This window comes from Grammomys surdaster, unplaced genomic scaffold (genome assembly GCF_004785775.1).
Source record: "Grammomys surdaster isolate TR1022 unplaced genomic scaffold, NIH_TR_1.0 239, whole genome shotgun sequence".
NCBI lineage: Eukaryota > Metazoa > Chordata > Mammalia > Rodentia > Muridae > Grammomys > Grammomys surdaster.
This window is the reverse complement of record NW_021604684.1, coordinates 3807082-3826793: the sequence shown is the minus strand read 5'-3', so window position 1 is coordinate 3826793 and position 19712 is coordinate 3807082. Positions and strand designations below refer to the sequence as shown.

General features: G+C 40.6%; 1 protein-coding gene across 1 annotated transcript in view; it reads right to left on the bottom strand.

Annotated features, from left to right (window-relative positions):
• Positions 1 to 19712, bottom strand: part of Spire1 (spire type actin nucleation factor 1) — a 138512-nt gene that overhangs the window by 12277 nt on the left and 106523 nt on the right. The window contains exons 9-11 of the mRNA XM_028774208.1: positions 7504 to 7676; positions 3488 to 3578; positions 1247 to 1389 (exon numbers count right to left, since the gene is read on the bottom strand). Of these exons, the coding sequence (XP_028630041.1) occupies positions 1247 to 1389; positions 3488 to 3578; positions 7504 to 7676 (407 nt within the window). The remainder of the gene's footprint in view (positions 1 to 1246; positions 1390 to 3487; positions 3579 to 7503; positions 7677 to 19712) is intronic.

Genomic DNA, 19712 nt, shown 5'->3' with positions numbered 1-19712 from the left:
TCTCTCTCTCTCTCTCTCTCTCTCTCTCTCTCTCTCTCCCTGGCCCTCTCCCCACCAGGGTCTCATGAAACCTAGGAAGCTGCTTCAAACTTACTATGTAGCCAAAGGTGACCCTGAACTTCTGATCTTCATTGCCTCAACTTCCCAGTGTTGGAATTACAGGTGTGCACCACCACATCCAGCTGTGTAATTGGGTAATAATTTATCCACATCGGCTAACAGAGTTTGGATTTTAAAGTCTGAGCTTATTGTGCTGAGTTATTTTATAGCTGGTAGGCCATTAACAAGGCTGCATTTCACCAAAGAGCAGTTTCTACTTTTGAATCAAATTCATATTCTGTAGCCCACATTGGCCAGGAACTTGTAGTGACCCTCTACATGTTAGGAGTACCACATACAACACTAAGTCAGCCAAGAGCAGTGGCTATGTAGGAGGTAGAAAAATCTCATAAAGAAATGGCCATCACCCCATGAATTCTTTAACAGTATCATTTTGGAGTAGAAGTACAGCAAGCGCGAGCACTCTAAGCTCTGCTCATACTTCCTGTCTACACTGACCACTTGAAGGAGAGACATCTCTTGCTGCCTCATTTGAACCATTTATGACTCATCACAGGTAAAGAGAGAGCTGTAAGCATGTTCATGTGATTTTCATTCTGAGTTTTCATGAAATTAATGTTAATTAATGTTTTCATGAAAGAAAACATTAGCTCTTAGACTACGGGTAGAATGTTAGTGGACACCTTGCATCTGGCTGTGCTTTGGAAGCTCATGAGAGAAACCAAAAGGAAATTGTGCAGACTTCTGGCTGCCAGATCAATCAACTCTTTCTTCTTTGTGTGCTTACCCTCTGTAAGCAGCAATCAGAAGCTGTTAGGCAGCTCACAGAACAGCTCTGCCCTGCATTATAAACACACTAGAAAACAAGTTATAATGGTTATGTGGTCAAAACTCTTCTGTTTTGCTCAGATAAAATAATCTACTCTGTCAGATTATGCTAAGACCTTTTTGACAATTTTAAGTGGATTAATATCTTCTAAGAGAAAGAAAACATTTCTTTAATAATAACTCACCAATAAAGGTTTTGAAAATGAATACTCAAAATAAACCAAAGACTGGTCCAGTACAGCCAGAGCCCACTCCCTTTAGATATTAAGCAGAGAGATATTAAAGTCCATGCTACCTTGTGGGGGCTTTTCTCCCCATTATTCCGTAGGCACATCACTGTTCATCCTTTGGTACTTACAAGAGAACGTGAGCTCTGCCTGGATGGTGGCAGAAACTGCCTCACGTTCGTAGGTGTTTCCTTTTCAATGGAGTGGCGCCTCTGTGGTGGTTGCCTTCTCTCTGGCTGGGGTGTTGACGAGATAGGCAAGAATTTTGGAGGCTCTAAAGATTTAACCAGATAAATGAACTCTCTTACAAAATAAAATCTTGGATTCTGAATTTCCCAACAGATAACTTTTTGCACTGTGCAGTGACATTGTATTCAGATGAAGAACTGATTTCAGTGGAGAACTATTTTAAGGTGGTAGCAGCTCAGGAGGAACAGACAGAATTGAAAGATAAACATGCTACAAAAACAGCAAGGAAAATGGGGGGTTGGGGAAGAGGTCTATTCAGGTTCACACTAGAACACATTATGATTAGTCTTAAGAGTTGTACGTGCAGATGCCCTCATGCTACTTCCATCCACTCTTCAACTGAGATCTCTATTCATACATTTAAAAACACAGAAATACTTACATTTTGTATGGCCCCCAAAGAATCCAAACTATCTCAAAATCCTTTTACATTCTTGGGCCTGCTAAGTAGGCTAAACCCTAATACTGACTAGCAGTGTTCAGAATAATCTTTAGCATGAGTGATTCTGGATTCATTATGTGAACACATACAGCTGTTAGAAATAAGCTATGCAGTTATAGCTTTATTTAGTACTTCCTCTTACTCTACTTGCAAAGCAGGGCTGCTTCATGCAGTGGGGGAGGAAGGAGAGAATCAACACAGTTAAGTAGGATCTTTGAATCAACCCATGAAGGCAAGCTAAGGCAAACAAAAGACTAAAAGTAACTTCCAGTCAAAAAATTATACTGAAACTCATTACAGAATTAGGTGGGTACTCTATAATATTTATTTATTTACATATTCATTCATTTTGAAACAGGATCTCATATAGTCCAGGCTGGCCTCAAATCTACTTCATGGCTGAGGATGACCTCAAACTACTGACCTGATTCTATGAATGCTACCTCCTGAGTGCTTGTCTGGATCATAAGCTTGCACCAGCATATCTGGTTTTATTTGGTGTTAGAGCTCAAATCTAAGCCTTTGTGCATACGAGGCAATCATCACTCTAACTGTGCTAAAGCTCCAGCTCCAGCCTCTGTAATGTGCAATGAGCCTGGCCAAGTACTAATCGCTGGTAATAATCAAAGCCAACTCTTACTGACTTATTTTTTTTTTCAGTGTGTGTGTGTGTGTGATGTGATATGAACACAGATGTGCACCTGCGACAGTCAGTTCTCCCCTTCCACCATGGGATCTATGGAAAGAACTCAGGCTGTCATGATTGCATGCAAGTACTTTTACCCTGAGTCGTCTTGTCTGCCCTGTTCCCACACTGTTTTTTTTATATAATCTGTTTAAGTAACTGAAATGCTATGTAATTCCAGCACTTGGGAAGGAGAGTCAAGAGGATCAAGAATTCAAGGCCAGACTTAGTTATGTACAAGTTCAAGGCCACCCTGCAATACATGAGACTCTGTTTCAAAACAATATGGAAAATCAAGCCAATATTCTAAGAATACCTTAAAAATTTTTTGTTTCTATTTATATGTATAGGTATTTTGCCTGCATGTTCATATTTATACAGTATGTGTACCTGATGCCTAAGGGGGCCAGAAGAGAGAGTTATAGATGATTCTAAGTAGCTATGTGGGTGCTGGGAACCTAACCTAGGTCCTCTGAAAAAGCAGCAAGTGCTCTTAACTACTGATCCATCTCTCCATCCCCCAAGAATATCTTAATATTCAATGAATTAAATTTCTAACCCTTCATAATGACTTCATATTCCTAAAGGCCTTTAGAAATCTCTGAATTTTAGACACTGTGTTCACAATCCACTACCCAATAGCTATAAAGTATTTTCACTCCCTACACATTAGGCATGGCTGTATGTATGGGCAGGTAAGGAGCCAATATAGTTATTTAGTGCTTCTGAGCTTAAATTCAGAGTAGGAGGTCATTAATCTAAAAAGAGTGCATGCATGTACACTGCTGACTTATCTATTAGACGGATGGATGGATGGATGGATGGATGGATGGATGGATGGGCAGACAGACAGATAGATACACCTGATGGAATTAAGTTAAGACACCTGACCCTGTCTGTTCCTGACACTGAAGGGCTAGCTTTATCTATCTCAAATGATCAGTGCACTGTGGGGTCCTCGCTCTAGGTCATATGTTTTATTCAGTGTGCACTCACTCTTCCTGGAGCACATGGCCTCCAGAACTGGATCCTCATAGAGGGAGGGAGATGCACTGCTGCTGCTGGTTGACTTGTGCAGAGTTTCCTCCTGAAAAAGGCAAATTCATGAGCTTCAGATTAATAGCATCCTAGTAAACAGATACTTTAACACAAGACACCAAAGTACAATGTCAAAGGCTCAAGACAAACTAGAAGGGTCTAAAATTAGGGATGGCTTATGCCCTCACTTTGCTTAATTAAAAGTGATGGGACAGGGTTGGAGAGATCCAGACAGTAAGCAGCATTCCTCATGATCTCTGCTTTGCTTCCTGCCTTCAGGTTCCTGCCTTGAGTGCTAGCCCTGAATTTCCTCGATGGTGGATTGTAACCTATGGGCTGAAACAAACACCTGAGCATGGTGTTTACCATAGCAACAGGAAAGCAAATTAGAACAAGAGCTTTACCCACTGGGCCCCAGTCTCAACATTTGCTCTTAACATGTGTTCCCTACGGTCCTGAAAGATGAGGTGCTGGTGTTGGGTGGACTTAGCTGTAGTTCCCATTCCATTCCTAGCTACTGGACATATTCTTCTATGTGAATCTGATGTGAAAATATGTCTTGATGTTTAAAAACAAGGGATCTGGATGCTCAAGATAGGAGAAATGTTCAGATAAACTGAAAAGCAAGTGGGTAGGGAAGAAGGAGGGGGAGGAGGGGGAAGAAGAGGAGGAGGAAGAGAGGAGGGGTAGAAGGATAGTTCATTGTACAGACTCATAGCAGAGCCATAGACATAGACATAGACACACAGTCAGGATCAGAGGTCTGAGGAGGATGTGTGCATGAGTCTAGTGGGGAGAATTAGATGAGCATTCCATGGCACAGTGAGACCAAGCAACATCACATAGAAGCACGGAAAGTGCCCTGTCAGTCTGATGTATGCACCCAGTCAGAACTGAGGCTTCCCTAGCCCTTCTAGTCAATCTCTGAACTTTGTGGTGTTTAGCTGCACAGCCTAAGGCACTGCTGAGGAAACATGCTTCCCATCAGGCATGTGTTTAATTCTCTATTTAAATTAGAAGCACTAGGTGTGAATGCCATCACACTTCTGCCTCTGCATTTGATACTTAACGAAAGTCAAACAATAATGGAAACTTTGATGGGAAAAAACTGAGGAAAAGTAAGTTGGAAAAAAAAAGAAGAAGAATGAAAAGAATCCATGAAGTAGGAAACAAGCTTTACCATCTAAAGTGAATAGAGTCTACTACATGATATGGGGAACACCCAGCAGCTTTGCTTTTATGGTCATTATTAGAAAGCAAATATGACCAAGAAAATCCATTGTTTTAGGATATCCTTTTAAAAGGCTGTAAAGGCTGCAGATGTATTCAATCACAACACTGTATGTAGTAATGCTGCAATGTTTGATGGGCAATGTCTGTCTAGAAAAAGATTTAGCCAGAGCTGATACAGGGGACACTGAAGGAATGCAAATTCCCAGGCACTGTAGATCAGCGAGGGCCCAAAGGAATTCAGTGAGGGGATGGTCAGATCCTCACTGTCCTATTTGGCACCCGCTGTGACTGACAATGACGGTCCTAATTTAATTATAACCTATTTAAATAAAAATAGCCACAAGGAACATTGTACCAGATAGCACAGAGCTCCACTTAGAAGACACTAAGCTAAATGCTTTTACAATTTAATTGTCCTTATAAAGGTTGTAAAAACTTATTTAAATCCTTGAGTGTCTCCAACTGGGCCATAGTAGCTATGGGGTCAAAGTAGACACAGAAGCAGAAATGAGCTGTGCTATCTAGTTTTCAGTCAACTTAATGCAAGCTAGGATCGTTAGGGAAGGAAGAATCTTAATTGAGAAAAATGCCCTCATAGGATTGGGTGTAGGAAGTCTATAGGCTGAACAAGCCATGGTGAGCAAGCCAGTAGGCAGCACTCCTCCATGGTCTCTGCAGCTCCTGCCTCCAGGTTTCTTCCTTGACTTCCATTAGTGATAGACTCTGTTGTGAACTATAGGCTAAAACAAACCCTTTCCTCCCACAAGCTGCTTTCTTTTTTTTTTTTTTTTAAATAATTATAGCAATAAAAACCCTAACTAAGACAGGTGCTCTATAGCAGTGGTTCTCAACCTTCCTAGTGCTGTTACCTTTTAATACAGTTCCTCATGTTGTGATGACCTCTAACTATAAAATTATTTCATTGCTACCTCAAAATTGTAACTTGCTGGGCAGTGGTGGCGCATGCCTTTAATCCCAGCACTTGGGAGGCAGAGGCAGGCGGATTTCTGAGTTTGAGGCCAGCCTGGTCTACAGAGTGAGTTCCAGGAGAGCCAGGGCTATACAGAGAAACTCTGTCCGAAAAACCAAACCAAACCAAACCAAACCAAACCAAACCAAACCAAACCAAACCACCAAACCACCAAACCAAACCAAATCAAAACTGTAACTTTGCTACTGTCATGAATCGTAATGTAAATGTCTATGTTTTCCAATGGTCTTAGGCAATTTCTATGAAAGGGTCATTTGATACCCCAAGGGGTCTTAATCTACAGGTTGAGAACCACTACACTAGAGGAACAGAGGCATTAGAGAGTTAGCACAGAACCACAAAGAAGAGCATGGGAAAGACACCTGACTCTTAAGGGATGAACAGACCTCAGGAGTGCAGACAAATTGTGGGTACAAATAAGCACAGAGCTGTGGAACCAGACACTGTTTAGAGAAGACAATGGCCACCATAAAACGGGAAGGCTAGGAGAATGTGGAACAGGGATGGAGGGATCACAGCATCTCACTACAGGGGCTGGGGGAGGGGCTCTCTAACATTTATATCCTTAGGAAACATGAAGTATAGGATGTATAAGATGGGAGCCTTTAAAGCTCTTGAGGAGTGAAAAAGGATTTGTGCAGAGTGTAATTTGGGAAGCTTAAAAAGAGAAACAGGAGACGTAGTGAGACACTCACTGATGTCAGCAATAAGGATATTTTGCTGTGTGTGGTATATGTGCACATTTATATACACTTGATTGCACAAGTTCATGAATGCCTTCAAAGAAGGCCATGGAGGATGTCTGTTATCTGTGAATATCATTCTCTGCCGTATTCCCTTGAGATAAGGTCTCTCACTGAACCTGGAGCTTAGTTGACAGGCAGCATCCTCATGGCACTGAGGTTACAGGCATGGGTGCATTCATACCTTGCTTTTTGCTTAGGTGGTGGGTCCTCATTCTTATGCAGCAAACACTCTTACCCACTGGACCATCTTCCTAGCCCTACTGGGAAAGCCTCTAGTAGAAACACGGTATTATTGGTATTGTTTGGGATGGTGGTGAAGACTGAAAATAAAACAACTAAGTAGTAAGTTCCAACTCAGATAGACATGAGAAGATGGAGCCAGCAATGACAACGATGTGTGTGTATCCATGCACCATGGAGAAAAGTGAGGGTTCGTCTCAGTTTGTCTAAGTTTGGGTGAGGCAGTGGAGACTTAGCAAACAGAAATGTGCATTCTGATACTCATAGCTCAGCAGATGGAGAAGGCTCAGTATGAATGGAGGTCTGTAGACTGAGCATCCATCCCTGAAGGGCACAAAGTAAAGCAAAGAAAAGGAAAAGCAGCTTTCTTCTTGAAGGCTTGTTTGTTGGCATTGCTATTATGATAAGAAAAATCCTACATGTGTCTATGTGTACTGCAAAGGAACAAGAACCTACAGAAACATGTTTGAACTTTACTTTCTCCTTTTCACACAAAGATGAAAATCATGGAAGTTTTAAGACTGTTGGTTTATCTTAATCCTACTTATAATCTAAGACTACAGACCTCAATTTCAGTAGCTATTTCCTAATTTCTAAGCATCCACCACACTGGTCTGTAGTAAGAACAGTAATGAATCTTCCTGCTAGCCACATTAACTTCAATCTTACCTTTACTGATTGGAGCATGAAAAGAGATGAGGAGACAGCTCAAGGAACTGGCAGGGGGACAGGGTCAGAGGGATCTGAGTGCCTGGCAGCCTTACCTCCGAGTCAGAGCTGTCCAGCTCAGCCAGGGTTGGGGCTTTAAGGAGTCTCTTGCGCTGTGCAGACCCCTGCTGGGGAGTGCTCAGCCCATCATCTTTTGTTTGAGATGTTAAGCGTCCATTCACCATAGATGATTCCCCAACATTATTTGGAGACTCTGGGGTAGTGACATCTAGTAAGAGAAAAACGAAAGTTTACCTTTTCTTGAGGCAGGAAAGGTAATCTGTATTGGAAGCACCACCAGGTGACAGCATTTTCATGTCACACAAATAAAAACACAAAGACCCAGTATAGTGATGCCATGCCTATTCATATGGAACATCTGTTAAAGCTATGGTCAGGTTAAAGGAAAACTTAAAACGAATAATTACATATTCATATTTGTAGTTCAGAACTTAAGAGTTCTAGAAATACTAGACAAGTAACCTTAACCTCTTGTTTCCCAGATAAATAAAAGGAGACTCAGAGAAGAAAAGCTAGCTATGCTCATTTAAAGGGGCCGGTGGTGGGTGGAAGAAAGATACAGTACACACAGTCTTCCTATGGATAAGGTCTAAAAATGTTTTGTCCTAAAAATCAAAGTAGCTAAGAATCTTCACTCATATAAATACATTTATGTAAGCACCAAAAATCTAGGACAGATCCCCTCAGTACATCAGATGTAAATGATTTAGGTCTCACATCTGAATGAGGAAGGAAGCTCTTCACATACAGGAGAAAACAAAGCAGTATACAGTTGGCCTAATGCAGAGAGGGCTGGAGTCTACCTCTACCATTAGCTGTCCCGGTAAGCTATCTAGCCTCTGTCCTCCCCTGTAAAGCAGAGTAGTAACAGATACACCTAGCTGTGAGGATTAAGCAGGTTAGCAATCGAATGACATACTGTGCCTAGTACAGTCAGTATTAGCCAGCAGAAACACTGGTTTTCAGTTCTCCAAGTAACCCAGTTCCTTGACTGACAGTGGTGTGGGTCAGAGTGGATCCCAAGGCCTCCTCTTGGTACTCTAGCCTAGAATAATCCAATGCAAATAGAATTGATTTTCCTGAGCATTTCAGATAAAGACTTAACATGTTAATAGCTAACTATAAAATCAGAGAAGTGAAAACGTGGCAATCAGTGCACAATTTAATTATGTTCTGGAGTGTAGACCAGGCTGTCCTTAAACTCACAGAGATCTTCCTGCCTCTGCCTCTGCCCATGAGTGCTCTTTGTATATAGAAACATCTATGAAGCTTCTGTTGGGTAAAGGGCCTTCTAGACACCAAACAGAGAAAGACTTTGGGATGGGAAAGCTTTGTAATTAAAGGTTATTTTTCTCATCTATATGCCTGAAGTAGAAAACATTCAGTATTTGTGTGTGTGTGTGTGTGTGTGTGTGTGTGTGTGCGTGCGCGTGCCTGCGTGTGCGTGTGATAGGGTCTCATGTATACCAGGCTGAACTCACTATGTGGCCGAGAAGGATCAACTTCTGCTCCTCTAGCTTCCACTTCCCTTATGCTGGGATTACAAGTGTACAACACCAGGCTCAGTTTTTCTGATATTGGGAGATGAATTTCTATTTAAGAAAAAAGAAGCCAGGCTTAGTAGCTCACACCTAAGATCCCAGCACTTGAGAGGCTAAGGCAGGAGGATTGTTAGGTGTCAATTGGGCAAGGGAGTAAGACTTGATTTTAAAACAAAACAACCAATAAGAACAAAAAAGAAAAAGGTACCTCCTACAAAAATTACTTTTGTTGTCAATTGTCTAAAGTGACTATTGAGCCAGGTAGGGTGGTACATGCCTTTAGTCCCAGCACTCATGGGCAGAGGCAGAGGCAGGAAGATCTCTGTGAGTTTAAGGACAGCCTGGTCTACACTCCAGAACACCCAGGGCTACATAGTAAGGCCCTGTCTCAAAAGAAAGAAAGAAAGAAAGAAAGAAAGAAAGAAAGAAAGAAAGAAAGAAAGAAAGAAAGAAAGAAAAGGAAAGAAAGAAACATATAAACAACAAATTGCATTTGGTGTCCACTCTTGGTTACCTATGTTCCAGCAGCAAAAGTTAGTGAGATAGCCCACCTCGCAGACAGAGATTTAACAATCCTAGTGTCCAAGACTGGGCTCATACTGTCAAGGCAAAGAGACTTTACTGGCCATATATTCATTTACTATCTTGTAAAAAACTATGATATCAGACCCACATTTGTGGGTGTTATTAATTAAGGAAATTTAGAAGTTAAGGATTAAATTTTTAAAAAAAGATTTAACTATTTTTATTTTATGTGTATGAGTGTTTTTGTCTAAACATATGTAAGTGCATCAGGTATGTACCTGTAGAGACCAGAAGTGGGTGTTAATCCCCAGGATCAGAAATGACAGATGGCTGTGAGCTGCCACACCCATCCTCTGGAAGACTAGCCATTAGTCCCCCTCAATCACTGAGTCATCTCTCCAGAGCCAGGGTAGATTAAAAATGTTAAATTGTAAGAGCCGGACATGGTAACAAACATCTTTAATCCCAGCACATGGGAGGCAGAGGCAGGCAGATCTCTGTGAGTTCGAGGCCAGTCTGGTCTACAAATAGAGTCTAAAGCCATCAGGGCTGTTACACAGAGAAACCCTGCCTCGAAAAATAAAACCAAAAAAAATTTTTTTAAAGTTGTGTCAATAGTATTTAATACTGTTTAGATTCAAAATTCGTAAGTAGTGTTGGTGTGATGGCTATTCTTGGTTTTTTTTTTTTTTTTGGTTTTTCGAGACAGGGTTTCTCTGTATAGCCCGGGCTGTCCTGGAACTCACTCTGTAGACCAGGCTGGCCTCGATCTCAGAAATCCGCCTGCCTCTGCCTCCCGAGTGCTGGGATTAAAGGCGTGCGCCACCACCGCCCGGCTATTCTTGGTTATTAACTTGAGTATATCTAGATTTAACTAAACCCAAAAGGCTGGATCCACTGTGAGAGATTTTTAATTAAATCATTTGAATCTGGAAGACCTACCTTAACTGGGCCACACTTTCTGGTGGCAGTCTATATAAGGACCACAGAAGAAGGAAGTGCTTGTTCTTTGCCTGTCTGGCCTCTCTCTGGCAAGTTCATTCCCTCCCAGGTATACTGACAACTGTCTGAGACATCCAGCATCTTGAACCAAACAACACTGGATTTTTGGACTTTTTGTCAGGAGATAGTCACTGTTGGAACACATCTTATAAGTCAAGATACTGATTAAATATATATGTATATGCTATATACATATAATACATATTATATAATAACTCATTCTATGAGTTCTGTGTCTCTAGAGAATCCGGACTTATATAACTGGCAAAATCCAAAGCCTGGTGTGGTGGTGAATGCCTGTAATTCTAGCACCTGAGAGGATAAGGCAAGAGGGTCAATAAGTTCAGAGATCAAACTCTGCTTGAGATACAAAGTGAACTCAAAACAAGCCTGAGCAACTCTGCTTCAAAATAAAATGGACTCCACTGGTCAAGTGCTTGTTTTGTATATCCAGGTTTCAGGTTCAGTCCTCAGCACCACATTAAACCAGGCATGGTAGTATCTCTGTATTCTCAATGCTCAGGAAGTGGAAGGAGGTTAGAAGTCATTCCTGGCTAAATAGCCAGCCTGAGCCAGCCTGAGCTAACCTGAGCTACATGAGACCCTGTCTCAACAAACAAAATACACTTAAAAAATAGAAAGGAGCAAGGGAAGTAACTTAGGTGCTGTATCACTTTCCCACAGTGTGCAACACTCTGGGAGTTTAGTTCACATTAGTTACACACACACACACACACACACACACACAATTGGGGAGTTGGGGAGGAAGTTGGCAAAATGACATATAAACTGAAGTCTAGGGAAATCCACTAAATGACAAAGGCTGTCCTGGCTCATTTCATTTTGATGCAGAAACAGAAGCTTTCTAAACAGCTCCACGGTTGCTATGAGACCAACAGCTGTCACGTGGTTCACTGACTGAGATGGCTGAACTAAGTGAAGCTTTGAGGATAACTTGACTAGTAAAAGGTCCTGCCAGGAGGCTTTTGGTGACTCCAACACTAGACACTGTATTGTCTCATTTCCTCTAAGGCTTGGCATAACATATTTTAAGGAGTTTATTTGTATCTACTATTGAAATAATATATATGATTCAATATATTAAGTGAGGTGAGTCAAACTCTTAAAGACAGTATTTCTTTAGGGAAAAATGTTAACTATATGTAGAGCACATGTTAAGATGTAAAATAGAGATTTTTTAAAAAGAGATTATCATGTCTTAGATTCAGAGTTTAAAAAGCATGTTCAAGATATTAAATACTTGAATAATTCTGTCTGCTCCTTTATTTAGTTGGAGGAAATGTGATTGGAACATGGATTATATATTTAACATTTGTATAAGAAAAATAAATCAGACTTACCTCAATTGATGTTGAATGGCTTATTGGGATTTTCACTAAGAAATATTTCTAAGATTCACTTGACCAGCAAAATACACTTCCTTATGTCTCACTCTGCACTGAAGTTCAGTCATTAGCTAGGCTACATGTTTAGGCTGTTTACTCCTTAGTTCATTTCCCTACTAAGAGGATGTACTTTAGTCTTCAGAGTGAGAAGAATGGATTACTTTTCCCCACTTACGGTCTGGGATGGTTTAAAGACTAGTGAAGGCAGCGATGAAAAACCAAGCAGCACAAGAGGTCAGCAGTGAGCACTGGGCAGTCACACAGCACACCACCAAGGCACAGAGAGATGACAGCAAACAAGAAACGTTGACAACACAACTATGCTGCTCGGCTATGCCAGCATGCCCAGCTATGCCAGCGCGTCCGTGACCACGTGTTCAGGCATCCTACTCCTTATACAATCAATGCAAGCATGGCCAGTAAATATCCAGAGTGACAGGATATGACATGGATGCAGCCAGCTTTTAGAGATTGATCATAACACACATGGTCCAAATGTTGGTTTTATTTTCCAGCCTAAAGTTTTTACAGATTCACTACACAAATGATTCATAAAATAAATAAAATTAGCCAAATGGATAAAGAAAATAGAAAAGGCTCTTTGGTGGTCAGTCAAAAAACCGTTTTAAGACCAAAATATTAGTCATGCCTGAGAGCTACAAAAATAAACATCAAACTAAAAAATGTATGGAGACTAGCATGTGGTTACAAGACAGTAAATAGTCAATAATAATGTAGTAGAAAAAGATACCACAACTTGCTGGCTTATTAAGGATGAATTTGTACATCAACAACTCTTTGTAACTTAAGAGGTGGTCTATAACATTTCAAAGAACATTCTAAAAGAATACATCTTAACCTCATTTTAATCTGAAACAGTGACTTGGAAATTAAAAAACTGAATTTGCAAAATCTTATAAGAATTAAGAAAAATATGAAAATTTGCTCATAAATATATTTAGATTTTTATTTAAAAAAGAAGCTAGTTTTATAATCAAACATAGCTATTTTCAGGTATTCATTTAATCATCACCCTGGCCCACTAAACAGAAATTGTTAAGCACACTGTAAACTTAGGGCTCAGGCAGAAGGTACTGATGGTGATCTGTGCATATTAGCAGAAAGCATGAGTAGCAGGCTCTATCCACTAAGCAGAGCAGTGTAGAAGCAGTTTCTGCCCACCAAGGTTCTCATTTCAGTGTTTCAGAGAATGGAGCACTTTAAAACTGTTTCTTTACAGTTTTTTGCTGATCCCTTACAGGAAAAGTCTGACCCAGTGAGGGCTGACATATACTGGGCGACCACATCCACAGCCTTCTGGGAGGCTGGGAGGCTCCACACTCTCTGTGGTTTTAATTACATGTACTGTTTAGAAATAGGTAGGGTATTTTATTTTAAGCTGACCACAGCTTAGAAGAAAGCTTTTCAATTTTCCTTTCTGACATGTTTAAACAAGCAGACAAATGAATGTGATTCACAGAAACCACACAACCACGTCAGGTATGAAAGTGCTTTTTTTTTTTTTTTTTTACCTGACAAGTCAAAACTGTGAGACATGCTAAGTGGCCGCACTGCTGCAAAAAAGAAAACAAACAATAGAGAGAAAGTAATTCAGCCATTAGGGATCCAAAGGCAGACAGGGAAGGGAGGGCCAGGGCTCTCGCTGGCTGACATGTAAAACAACTACAAGAATCTTAATTCCAGCTTTACCACAAGGACAGAATAACAATAAAAAGTAACACTTTAAATACACTGAAAATGAAAACAAGATACAGAGAAGAAACCCCAGTCTCCCCAGAAGTGATGGCACTCCTGTATGCAGTGCTGTTTCATTCAAAAGTTATGTTCGTGACATAATAGGTATGTTGTAAATAATGCTTAATGGGCAGGAGCTAAGTTTAAACATTTCCACCCACCCCAGTGTGCAAGTTAGATGTTTAGATGTTTCAGGAAAGTAGAGACTTTGTGTTGCTGAGAATAATTTTCCACTTGTCATCCAAAAAAAATAAAATACTTAGTACTAAATTCAAATATATTCCAGATTTCCCTTACTAAGTATAGCAAATAAAATAATATACATCTCAAACCACTCTTTTTTTTTTTTTCTGGTTTTTCGAGACAGGGTTTCTCTGTGTAGTCCTGGCTGTCCTGGAACTCACTCTGAAGACCAGGCTGGTCTCAAACTCAGAAATCCGCCTGCCTCTGCCTCCCAAGTGCTGAGACTAAAGGCGTGCGCCACCACCGCCAGGCTCAAACCACTCTTTAATCAAGTTTGCTAATATCTTTTACTGAGCTCTTCCCTGGTATATGAACATAACTTTTGAATAAGCTGACCACCACACACAATAGAAATGCTATCCTTTCTTAGGAGGTGCAGTTCATTTTTCTCCTTTCCTTTCTTCTATTTGTTAAGCTAACCGAACAGGGGGCTTTATGCAGGATGGATAGTATGCCATGAACTGAGCTGCACTCCTGGCTTCTCTTGTTGTTTGTTTGCTTGGGGTCTGAGTGACATTCCCTAATTGAGGCTCTCGTTTTTCAGCTTCATATACCAAAAGGACCACAGTGAAGGATCACCATAACTAAGTTTAGAACAGAAAAGTATCAGTGACATGAATAGATATTAAGGTACAATAATAATTTCAGATTTGCTAGGAAAAAAACATAGAAATGGTTCATATAGCAGTAAGGGAGTAAGTAAACACATCATTTAGGCATTGTTAAGAGATCATGTCCAAATAAATCATGTTTGATTTATGTTTAATGATAAAAAAAATGTTCAGGCCATATCCAATGTTAAACCAAAAGAATGGTTTTTGGTCATTATTTTTTTGGTTGGTTGGTTTTTGCACTTTCTTTCTCTGTGTAGCCTTGGCTTTTCTGGAACTTACTCTGTAAGCCAGGCTAGCCTAGAACTCAAAGATCTCCTTGCATTTGCCTCCTGATTGCTGGGGTTAAGGGTGCATCATCACCACCTATTTACACTTTTTTAAGTTTATTTTTTATGCATGGAAGTGTGTATAGAAGCTGAAGGACAAGCTTGGGTGTCAACACTAGGAAGACTGTCTACCTCCTTTAAGTCATGTCTTTCAATGGCCTGGAGTTTACCAAGTAGGCTAGATGGGGTGGCCACAGAGCCTCAGGGATCCTCTTCCTCCTGCATCTCTCTCAGTGCAGGGATTCTGAGCATGAACCACCTTGCTGGGCATTTGTGCATGGCTTCTAGGATTGAACGCAAGCCCTCCTGACCAAGCCATTCCTTAGCCCTCATTGTTTTTTTGTAATGCACAAGTTCACAGTGCATTACACAGATGTTGAAATTATGGGTAATATTCTCTGTGGGCATTAAGACATCCCCAATATCCTCATTGTTCCTACTTGCAATTACAAGGAGGAAGTATAAAAATATTCAGAGAAATTTGTTTTTTCAAGTTAATCTTACCAATCCTATCCTAATTAAATACACTAAAATACAAGTCTATAGTAAAACCCAACACAATGGGGTAGAGGTGGGGAAGCAAAATGTCTTACTTTCCATTTGAGGCTTAAGACTAGTTTAAACTCAGAATTCTAGAAGCAAGAAAACCAAAGTAATCACTTTCCTTAAAAATTTATTTTACATGTGTGTGTGTCTCAGGACAACCTAAAGAGTCCTCCTTCTGCCAAGTGGGTCCTACTGGAGATCAAGCTTGGATCATCAGGTTTGGTGGCAAGTGCCTTAACCAGCTGAGGCACCTCACCAGTGTCTGAATAATCAGTGCTCAGGGTTAAATACAGCAAACTCAACATAAATCTATCCTTCAACTTTTCTAAAGCAGGGTTAGCCTTTAAATAAAATCTTGAAAGGTGAAATAAAGAAATATGTATGAGAAGTCTTGCCATGAGAGACTGAATGAATCAGTAGTCCACAAGCTCCCAACCTGAGATTTCAGCACTTAGGAGGAACACTCCAAGTCTGGACCCAGTATGGTCTATATAGTGAGTCTGAGGCCTGTCAGATCTGTGATCCTGTCTCAGAAAAACAAACAGAAGTATCAGAGTGGGGACACAGGCCTGTGATGTTAGCACCTGAATCAATCAATCTTTAGCTACAGAGCAAGTCTAAGAAGCACCTGACCTATGAGACACTCTCTCAAAACACAAAACAAACAGAAAATCTCCCAAGAAGAAAAGTCCCAAACTAGATTGCTTCACCTATGACTCTACCAAACTGTGAAAGATGAGTTAATTCCAATCTTTTCCAAACTGTTCTAAAACACAGAAGGAGAAGAAACACTGAAGTTAAAACACAAAGAAAGAAAACAAAACCTTAAAAGGTCATACACCATGACTAACTGAGATTTATTTCTGGGACACAAGGATGATAAAGGATGGTATCCTGGTATCCTGGTATCCTAGTTAGTTGTTGTTTTTTTTTGTTTTGTTTTGTTTTATTTTTGTTTTTTTTTTTTTTTACCTTGACAAAACCTAAATTCCTTTGGGAAAAGAGAACTCAATTGAAGAATTGTCTCAGTCAGACTGGTCTGTCAGAGATTTGTCTTAAATGATGATTGATGTGGGAAGGCTCATCTCTGTGCAGGTGGGCCTCTGCTGTATAAGAATACTAGCTGAGGGCTGGAGAGATGGCTCAGCAGTTAAGAGCACTGGCTGCTCTGCCAGAGTTCAATTCCCAGCAACCACATGGTGGCTCACAACCATCTGTAATGGAATCTGATGCCCTCTTTTGGTGTGTCTTAAGGCAGCAACCGTGTACTCACATGTATAAAAATTAATAAATCTTAAAATAAAAAAATAAAAACAAAAGAGCATACTAGCTGAGCAGGAGCTAGTGAGCAACCCACAGTAAGCAGCCTTCTTCCATGGCTTCTGCTTCCGTTCCTGCTTGAGTGCCAGTCCTGACAGACCCTCATTGATGGACTATGACCTGGAAGGGTAAGATGCAATAAATCTTTTCCTCCTCTAAACTGTAAGTACTTTTGGTCAAAGTACTTATTTACTAAAGCAAGAGAAAAAGCAGACTAGAAGCAATTAATGTGATACACATTTAACAGATTAGAGGATTCAAAAAACATATAGCCATCTCAAAAACTGCAGAAAAAGCATTTCACAAAACAACCCTCTCAGGCTGAAAACTCAGCAAGCTGGGAATACAAAGAAATTACTTTGCCAGAATAAGGTCTACATAAGAAAGACTGCATTACACTACCCCTAACAGTGAAAACTTGAAAGGTTTTCCTCTGACGTCAGAAATAAAGCAAACATGGACTTTCTTGTGTTCATCATAATACTAGGACTCCTAATTAAAGCAATTAGGCAAGAAAAACAATACAGATAAAATGAGAATATGGCTGAACTGATATCCAAGTTGGGAAGGAAAAATAAAATTATCCCAGTTTATAGATACAGTCTTATAAAGAGAATCCTACAGGTGCCATTAAAACCAAACTAAAATGAAACTGTTAAAGCAGGGCTGGAGAGATGGCTCAGCTGGGTGCTCTTCTAGAGAATGTGGGTTTGATCTCAGGACCCACATGACAACTCACAAGTATCTTTAACTCCACAGGTACCAGCCATGCATATGGTACACGAATTTACATACAGACAAAACACCAATACACATAAAGGAAAATAGTAATAAAAATCTCTTTTAAAGTGCTACTAAATTCAGTCAAGTTTCTTGATAGAAAATCAGCATAAGACACATGTATTGTGTGTTAATTTAACCTACATAAAAAGTAACACAAGAAAACAAGCCCATTCTTTTTATCACTAAAAATATTAGGCTAGTCAGGAATATTAGTGATGTGGAAAACTATAAGACATAAATGCAAAGGTGGTTTGTGCTCTTATACTGGAAGAATTAATACTGTTAAGGTAGCCATATACCGTCTGGGCAGAGTAGCACATGTCTTTAATCCCTGCACTTGGGAGGCAGAGGCAGGGGCATTTCTCTGAGTTCCAGGCCAGATAGGGCTACATGGCAACCCTGTCTCAAAAACAAAGCAAAACAAAACAAAATCAATATATCCAAGTCACCTACAGATTCAACTCAATCCCAGTAAAAAGAAAAAAAATCAGTGTTTCTTTTCTTTCCCTGTGTCTATCCTCTTCTTCCTCCTCCCTCTCTTTAAGGCTACACAGCATATACAGCCCAGGCTGGCTTAATGAATGATCCTTTTGCCATCCACACAAGTGCTGGGATTATAGATGTGTGTTCCCATGAAAACCCTTTCTCTTTTCTTTTTTTTTTTTTTTTTGAGACAAGGTCTCACCATGTAGACCAGGTTGGCCTCAAACTCCCAAAAATTCATCTGCCTCTGCCTCTTGAGTGTTAGCATTAAAGGCGTGTGCCACCATGCCTAAGGATTAAACTAAGGCCTTATTCATGATAAGCAAATATTCTACCATGGAGCTATATTCCTAGGCCCCTAGAGAATCTTCTTTTTAAAGAAAAAAATTTAAAGATTTATTTAATTGTATATTGTATGAGTATTTTGCTTGCATGAAAGTGTATACATCACTTACATACGTATATGGGCACTCAAGTCCCAGAAGCATGGGATAGGAGGCTGGTGGCAGATCCTCTGGAATTGGAGTTAGAGACAGTTGTAAGCTGCCATGTGAGTGTAGTAGGATTGGACCCATGTCTTCTGGAGGACTAGCCAGTGCTCCCACCTGCTAAGTCATCCCTCCAGCCTCCTCCTGCCTATTCCATGGGAATCTTAATAGTAGTTGTCCCAGAAACAGCAAGCCAGTCTTGAAATTCTTATGGTGCTGTGGTTTGAATGTCCCCTTTGGGGTCATGTTCTGGGAGGCTGTAAAGCCTGCAGTGGGCAGGGACAGACTGACAGACATTAGGTCATGCAGCGAGGTCTGCACTAGAGGTTGAGGACTTCTAGTCCTCATTTGCTTCCAGCTGCTGATATTCCTGCTGCTGCAGGACCCTTACAGTTGAGAGGCAGCTTACTTCATGGGGGACAGGAGCTTTCTCCTCACACAACTCACAGGGTTGATAGTGAAAATATGTTAACAAGTAATAACTCAATAATAAAATAATAACTGATGGCCTTGACTTAAAACCAAGCAAAGAACCTAAACAGGCAATGCAAAGGTGACACAGAAGTCGTTCACAACTACATGAAGAATGCTCAAACATCAATCCTCAAATACTAGGGAAATGAAAACCCAAACTACAACGGGAAATCACCTTAGACATGGCAGGACGGTTACTGTCAAATAAACAAGGCCCTCGAAGCCCCCAGTGGTGGAGCAAGGATGTACAACTAGGCCATCTGCTGCTGCTGCTGGAGAGGACACAAACTGGTATGGCCACTATGGAAAGTCCTTCCACATAGAGTTCAGTGGGTAAAGGGCTGGCTGCACGGGCTTGAGGCCCTGAGTCTGGATCCCCAGCACTCCTGTAAAAGCTGTGCTGGGAGGGGTGGAGACAAATGGATTCCAGGGGCTTACTGGGCCAGCTAGCTTACCTGCAACAGTGCAGTGAAAGTTTTTGTCTCAAAACATATGGGAGACAATAGCAGAACATTCCCTTAGGTTGACCTCTGGCCTGTGTCTGTGCATACAAAGAAGTACACCCCCCCCCACACACACACAGGCAGACAGACAGACAGACAGACACACACACACACACACACACACCACACAGGCACAATTAGAAGGATTCTGAAAGAAATGAAGTAATACTATGTATCTATCATCTAGCATTGTACACATGTTTGTTTATAAGGTTTTTCTTTCCTCTTTTTACCA